Source organism: Lissotriton vulgaris, chromosome 8, assembly GCF_964263255.1.
Source record: "Lissotriton vulgaris chromosome 8, aLisVul1.2, whole genome shotgun sequence".
NCBI classification, from domain to species: Eukaryota; Metazoa; Chordata; class Amphibia; order Caudata; family Salamandridae; genus Lissotriton; species Lissotriton vulgaris.
This window is the reverse complement of record NC_141696.1, coordinates 104,008,639-104,016,982: the sequence shown is the minus strand read 5'-3', so window position 1 is coordinate 104,016,982 and position 8,344 is coordinate 104,008,639. Positions and strand designations below refer to the sequence as shown.

Sequence of the window (8,344 nt, the reverse complement as noted above, 5' to 3'; positions counted from 1 at the left end):
TTATGAGTCTTAGATTACAGCGAATATCCACATTCGATTAGGATTTGTTTGTTTAAATAATTGCTAAGTTACTTTAAACCATTGCAATACAAGTTATTCATTATATAAATACACAAATACATGATGTGCATAAAATTAGTAACTCTAAAGTTAGATCTTTACACTCAAATTTAAAATTATCGAGTGGTAAGAAAGAAGGTGGAAATCAGTGCTTTAGTAAACAGGATGTGCTATTTTAGCAGATTAGATGTTATCTCGTAGGTCAATGTTTAGTTTCAAGGTTATTTACGGCTCTTGGATCTTCTTCGAGGAAATTTGGTTCAAGAATAAACAGCTCAGCTCCAGTTTTGCCTTGGTGGAGGGTCATATTGTTCCTTAGGAGTGATGTAACCATTTAGAAAGCAGTCTATGTCGGTAGCACTGAACAAATTATGATTTTTGTAATCTTTGCTCCGCCTTTAGCAAAAATTTGACAAAGCAGCAGTTTAGCTGGGGGTCCACTGGAAAGAAACAGGCTAGAATTGCCTGCCTTCTTGTTCGAATTCCCCTTTGGTTAAATGCCCTATTTAATAGTTGTTTACTTTCTGTCTGAATTCGATTAGCATGCTACTAGAAACTAAAAGGCAATCTAATATTTTATTCTAATGTTTATTAGACTTTTACAAAAGTACATACTTGAAAACATGTCACAGATTTTTCAATAAAAATTTGGCTAGAAATCGCAAACTCCTGAAACACACAACTTCATGCATCTTTTTGTATATACACACTGTTTAAAGAACTCAGCTGGATTGAGATATACAATCGCACTTTATGAACCATTCATTCTATATGAAATCATCACTTCTTATCACAGAAAGCTACTGAAGAGAGACCCTATAAATGTATTTTTTCTAATGTGATATTAACTAGAGAATCAAGTAAGGGTTTAAAGCCCCATGGACGTGCACACCAGAAAATAATCACTTGTGGTCCTCTATTAGATCTCTGAAAGTGAGCAATATACTAATTCTAGAAAAAAGGAAATTATGTCTATTTGTGAAAGCATTCTAGCGTTTCAGATTTGGATAAAAATGGAATTGAAACTCATTTTATTAATTTTCAGTCTCCCTGAGACCTTGATGTCTGTCTGAGATATGACTTGGAAGAATTCAAATACAAACAGGTTCATCTTGCAGGTTGTGTGTAGGCCTGGGCAGCAAATTCCGTTCCGCTCGCGTAATTCGCGGAATTTGGGAAATTTCGCGTTCCGCGGAGAATGCAAAATGCCCAAAATTCTGCATTCCGCGACTTTGCAAAATTTTTTGCTTGTTCGCGTTCACAAAATGCGTGTTTGCAAAATATTTTCCCCCCAGCATGCAAACAGCAATTGCGAACAGTAAAAAAGCATCGCGAACAAGCAATTCTGCTTGTTCACGGAATTCCTGCGTGTTTGCAGAGATTTTTTATCGTTTCGCAGAGATTTGCGTAACCGGATTACGCGAATTCCTCCTACCCCTAGTTGTGTGGTACATGGGACAGAAGCGAGCACTTGGCAGAGGACACTGAAAGTTTATAGTCTGTTTTGTGTGGGTTTACAAACTGACACCACGTTTTAAGGATGACACCCATTATTTTAAGAGTACAGCTTTCCTTGGACACATCAAAATATAGCAGAATATATAAATAATTTAGAAAAATGAATTTCATTGCAAACTATAAGACTAACCAAAGGGTTAGAGGTTTTCATGATTGCTTGTACATTGAGTATACAATGCAATATAACCTTATTGGCAAATCTTTAAAGTACATCAAGTTCAAATGGCCACAAAGGTTACACTGACCAAGAGCAAACAAGCTTGTGAAGGAACACTTAAGGAAAAGTAGTAAACCTCTGCTGTAGCTTGTTTTTGGCTTTTAGCAGGGCGGACATGGGAGAAAATGCTGCATCGAGGTGACCGAGGCGCTATATCACCAATCATTAAGGGCGTGCAGAAGAAGCGAGCGCCTGAGGATATCTGTGGGATTTTCATGCAGAGCCTTTAGAAACTGAAAGCTTGCTTGAGAGTATGAATGTGGATTAAGTTCTCAAGTCCAAGGCAGGTCATCCAAAAGTGTTTACAACCACAACAAACCAACACAAGAAGAGGACTGTCTGCAGAGCTGAAGAAAGGTGTCTTGAGCTTGGCGCTAGAAGGGAAGAAAAGAAAATTGCATTACATTGAGAGAGCACAGTCCTTATCTGAGTTTTGAGTATATTAAATGCATGAAAAAGTACAAAATCAGATGTTCAGGATCTACACAATATAAGACCATCACAAGTCACCTGTTAATATTGCTTTTTGATCGTAAGCATGATTTTTGTCCTAAAACTTCAGTGGTATTGTCACTGTGGTTTCTGGGGCAAATCTTTCAGGTCAAACCAGAGAATTACCAGTTTACATGCAGACATTGATACTACTGATTCCCATCAATAATTCCCCATAACATGAAGGAATGCGGGGAAATCATTTGGAATCCCATGGTAATACCACATCCTGAAATTATTGATGTACCTGGTATTGGTAATTACCACCCACAAATACAGCAGCACTTGAAATGCAGTGATATGGCGGAAACAGATTTAGCTGTGCTTCTATGATCCTTGCTTTCATCTAGCTGAAATCACAGGAGTGCCAACATCTCATGACACAAGAAGCATTGATGGAGCAAGGTTGCGTATGTAAGCGACTTGCTCGTAATCAACCCTTTCTCTAATAACTCGCAATGTACTAATAAACATGTTTGTCTTATTAATATTGCATTACACAACATCTAAGAGACACTTGCATATGTGCTTTTACTAACGATAATCCGCGTGCACTAAAATGGCCGCTGCTACGCGGGATTTCTTACTGCGCATGCATCTGTCACCCTCATGTGACATGACATACTTTCTGCTTTGGAGGGAATCTTTTGCTTCTGCGCACTACAACGAAGATGGCTGCTCTATGTCCTCACATGCAAGAAGCTTGCACCGCTGCTTACGCTAAGCTGTTCGTCCTGCCTAACCTCTAATGCAATAGTTAAAAATAAAGTAATGGGAATAGAGTAGAGATAAGTGGTATATAGTGCATTAATTTATTCTTTGTTCTAAAACTGTTTATTTTCTGCTTTACTATCAGCTCGTGTTTGGGCCTGAAATGTATCTGTGACTCCATTTTGAAACCCACACGCGCATGTGCAAAGTTTGCAAGAAAAACTCAAGCTGTGGCATTGAACTCAATCCAGCTACTGTCCTACCTGATGATGTTCATGAGAGCGTGAACTCTCAACCCCACAAGAAGAACCTGGACTGTACAAGCATGAATACATTGTTTTATATTGTTACAATCACTGCTGGGTGGAATAAAAGTGCATGTGAAAATAAATTGATGGGCAGGAACGCAAACATTAATATTCATTCTAAAAGTTTCATTTTGGTATGGTGTGATGACCCCTCTCCTCATTCTTTTGTCCAATAACAATTGGGGATCCTTACACTTACAACATTGGGGGGTGGTACACTGACCTGGAAAATAGTATAACTAGAGTAGGCTTAGCTAGTTATTTTGCCCGATTTGCCCGAATAGCTGACCTGTCACTGACCCAACGCACTTAATAGGTGATCGTGAGCAGAGGTGCAGGCGGAGCACTCTGTCAGAAGATTCGATCACCCAATCGGGGTTCGGGAGTAAGGGTGCTGGCGGAGCACTCTGTCGGAGAATTCGATAACTCAATCGGGGTTTTGGCTGTTGGCTGCAGAGAGGGTTGTAGCAACTTTAACTGTGGGTGCCGGTCTTAGGCTGTGGTGGTCCTGTCCTGATCCAAATCTATTTGCACCTGTCCTGATTTCTGATCTGCACGTGTTATCTCGCTGGCTCTTGCACTTTGGGCTCTATCCTTTGACTGATCCGTGGTCAGGGTTGGTCTCCACACCATTCTAGTTAATTATACCGTGTGGGTAAATGTCATTTTATTGCTTCCTTTTCTTTACCCTCCCTGAAATCAAATGCTTAATGACTGTTTTATAAAATCTTTGCATATCTTTATCTTAATCGTTATCTCTCTAATAGAAAAATATTTGATGTTTAATATTTGGATTAAGACAATTAAGAAAATCTAGATAAAGATTTTAAACCTTTCCTGAGTTTGTGGTTATTTTATGAGTGCAAATGTTATTATTCTAACACCTTTGATCCCTTAGGACTTTAGGTACCGATGACAAGGATTGGTACGTCAATGGTATAGGTCCTAAATGAAATGTATAAATCACTGATTAAAGTAAGTGCACAGGTTACCTGATTAAATCTCATCATATGTTGTTTTATGGGCCCAGGTGAGTATGGTAAACCGAATCGGGTGACCAACGCGTTCTATGAAAGCAAATTACCATTGTGAATGTGGCTTCTCTACTACCAAGATGCACTTGATGAAAATGTTAAGCACTGCATTTTAAAGCACATTTCTCCCAAAATGATGGCTTCACTCAAGAATCTCAGTTCGGTTTTTGAAAATGAATTTCTAAAATTCAGTGCCTTTAACTACAGAAGTCATTCTACTTTTTAGGAAGGCTAAATACTTCTATGTCTGACATTTTGGGGCTAAATGACTTCTTCAACAGAAAAAAAACACTGGCAAAGCCAATAGATCGGCCTTGGCTAGCAACCTTTTGGCTTTGCTGCTGCCTATTTATGATTCACTTTTGTATGAAACCATGCAATATGGAAGTGGCCCAGATGCCAGATGTTGACGGAGCTGCCAGCCCTTCGTCTAAGTAAAATAAGCATTGACAAAATCCATTTCCTAAATGTAATTGCTCACACACAGGATCTTACTTTGCCGCGAGGGTTGCTACAGTCTTTTGCTGCTTGCCTGCCTGACCAGATCGCCCTCCACCTTTCGCGCCACCCGCTTCGCGGGTGCCGCTCAGCTGCTCCCTGAGGCTATTCCTTCCTGGTGTGAGCGGCTCCGCAGTCGGCGGAGAGCATACACACATGATCTTACTTTGCCGCGAGGGTTGCTACAGTCTTTTGCTGCTTGCCTGCCCGACCAGATCGCCCTCCACCTTTCGCGCCACCCGCTTCGCGGGTGCCGCTCATCTGCTCCCTGAGGCTATTCCTTCCTGGTGTGAGCGGCTCCGCAGTCGGCGGAGAGCACACGTGCTCCCAGGTGAGGACGGCCCAGGTTGAGCTTCCAGGCCAGAGACCAGTGCGTGGAGCCTACCGGGGGACTGCGAGGACCAGCATCCTCAGCTTTACACAGCTGGTGCCTCTTACCCCGGCGGCCACGCCCCCAACCTCCTCGTATTTTGCTAGCCTCTCCACTACCGCGACGCGGGACGCACGCGGGGCGAAGGCCGGGCAAAGAGCGGGCCGTTTGAGGCCGTTAGAGACTGTTTGAGACTGGACTGGGCCACAGCTCTTTGCTCTAAAATTTGACACCTGCTACACTGCTCAAAATCTTTCAAAAGACCACGCACAATGTCAACACGAGAATACAAGAGTAGGGCACCGAAGGGGAAGCCTAAAAACGGAACCTTGGATGATTTCATCTCCAAGACCAATATAGCCATAGACAAGGAAATTGACAAAATGCAGCGTAGGGTGTCCTGTGAACTAGACGCAGCGAGAAGGTTATCCCAAGAACTGGCCATGGCTAAAAAATCCTCCCTAGGGCACTTTGCTTTTGCCAAATCACCAGACCGCACAACTGAACCTACTCCCACTATGATTGTCACACAGGCCGAAATTCACCAGCCACTAGCACCTATGGCAAACATACCTAAGGCGGAGTCCCCACAAGCAATGTCTCCTACTCAAACTTCTTTAGCAAGCGGGGAGGCTGGGACTGACACATCCGGTGAGGGGGCCCCGCTGAAGACGGTCCCTACTACCAAAACCATGGAAAACATCGGGGGGATTCCGCATCCCAGTCAAAAGGGCCCTAACTTCAACCTTAAAAGAAAGCGCAACCAAACCTCTGCCTATTCAAGGAAAAAGGCCAAGGTAGCTAAAGCCCAACTACCCACCAAGGCACTGCCTCATACACCGCCCAAATCCCCTTCGAATCCAGAAATAGAACCCAGCGCCGCTGCAAAATCAAAGGATGAGAGTGACCTAAATAATTTGGTAATTGATAGTGAGGATGGCGGGGTCCCACTCTGCACAATAAAAGGGAAGGATGTGGAATTCCTGACAATTGTGTGGGGAACACTTAAAAAACTTTTAACGCCTGTCGAAGCCAGACTAATACAAATAGAAACCCAGCTGTTAGAGATAGAAAAAAGTATCTTAAATCTAGCCACTCTCAGTGTAACCAACAAAAACAAACCACCCTGCCCACTGACCATTTCCAATAACACACCACTACCATCATCTGTTGTCACACTATCATCTGCACCAAACCCTACAAAGGCCTTAAAAGCCAAACCCATTCCAAAACCTAGGCATAAGGGTGTCAATGATATTCCTGCCAATAACGTAGTGGCAGGCGCAAACCAGCAGGTGATCCCCCCTGCTCCTGCTACGACAATCAGGACAGCTACCATTAGCAAGCAGAATAACCCTCACTCAACAACATCAAGAGCAAAACCTAACACAAATCAATATAGGGGCTACGTAGATCTTCCGCCTGACGTTAGGCCATATGTAGTTGTGCTCACGGGGGTGCCAGAATTGTCATATCATCAGCAGGAAGATTTTGGGTCACTTAAAAACAAAGTCATACACTGGCTTAACACGTACAGGCCTATACCCAACCACCTGGGAAGCAAAATTCTCATGGTGCGCCGAGTACCCTGGATAGGTACCTCGCATAAGTCCTCTGATGGTGACTGTGTGATTGTTTCATTCGAAAATCCCAATACCGCACACCATATTTACACCTGGAATTATAACACCGCGAACTCACCTATAGCAACAAGACCCTTAACTTTCTTCTATCCTCCACTCCCTCATTATAACACAGGAGGAAACTGGAGTTGGATCTCAGAGAGGAAACGTATGCATGGTGGGACTTATAACCAATGGGCAAAAACACATAGTGGGTGGTCATGAGCCCCTGTATACAACAGATTTGGGTGCCTTGAGGAAGTGGATTGACTCTCTCATAAGTTCATAATTAAACCACCACAAGCAGATTTATTTAACTGCTCTGTCCACCCTTTGGCACGATCTGCCTCCATTCCATCAATCTCACGGTCTGGAGAATTCATTCAATCTGCAGGTGAGAATAGGCACGAAGAGGATCTTTCTGCTGACCATTTAGAAGGAACTATACACACCCAGATAACTACACTTAACAAGTCACTCAGTGTCAATTGTGGTTTAACTGCTAAGTATAATTCTCCTCTAGAGGAAATGTTTCAATTAACGCCAATGACAAAAGAATGCACGCCTCACAATTATGTGCACAGACATCTAAGGGCAAGTGGGGCTTCCCAGGGGAATAACGACACCGATCAGTCTGTGACCCCTGGCCGACTCTCTATTCTATCTTGGAACATCGCAGGGCTGTCCAACAAAATAGGCTCCTCTGAGTGGCTGGAACTAATAGAAGGCTACGATATATGTTTGTTCCAAGAAACATGGGCCAGGAAGAAGCATTCCCACACAGGATATGCTTCGTTTGAAACTTTGGCAAACTGGTGCGGGAAGGGTCGCCCATCGGGGGGGCTTCTGATCTGGGTGGCTTCTCATCTTGGTTGTAGGGCAATACTCCACGAAACCGACTCAGCTGATTTTCAGTGCGTTGTGCTGGAATGGGCACATGGCCCTAGCATAGCACTAATTAATGTATACGCTAGAGCGGTAGGGGTAGCAGGCACCTCGAGAACAATCGAGGATTTAGCATTATTCCTTGATTCTGCTAGACTAAGCTCCACAATTATCGTGGGGGGGGGACTTTAATACCCAATATGAGCCTCACCCAGACCATCTAGTGGGTGTTACGAGTGATGAGGATGATCTTTGGGGGATCCCCCCCCCCTGGCAGTTCCACCGGTAAAGGCTTGGACACCTATCGCCACCCAAATTACCTCCCTAACGCTTCGCCACTCACTGAGGGCATGTAATGGCCGAGTCGAAGGAGATATCCCACCTAAATTCACCTTTAACAGGCCAGGTTACGAGTCCAGAATAGACTATATCATGGTCTCGTTGAAGGATTGGGATAAAGTACAGGACTTTAGGATAGTCTCTAGGAATGATAGCGACCATAATGCTCTTTCATTAACATATATGGCTCAGGGTCTCCCTATGGGTTCGGCAGAAGAAAATTCAGCCTCTTCAGCCGCTTTGGTCCTGCAAAGCAGTAGGAGCAGAATTAAGTGGCCAAAATTCCTAAT

General features: G+C 43.4%; 1 protein-coding gene across 1 annotated transcript in view; it reads right to left on the bottom strand.

Annotated features, from left to right (window-relative positions):
* Nucleotides 1-617: 617 nt before the first annotated feature.
* The window catches only part of LOC147693541 (GPI-linked NAD(P)(+)--arginine ADP-ribosyltransferase 1-like), a 94,474-nt gene continuing 86,747 nt past the window's right edge, over nucleotides 618-8,344 (bottom strand). Inside the window, exon 5 of the mRNA XM_086933755.1 lies at nucleotides 618-2,169. Coding sequence (XP_086789881.1) covers nucleotides 2,084-2,169 — 86 coding nt within the window. The 3' untranslated portion in view covers nucleotides 618-2,083. The remainder of the gene's footprint in view (nucleotides 2,170-8,344) is intronic.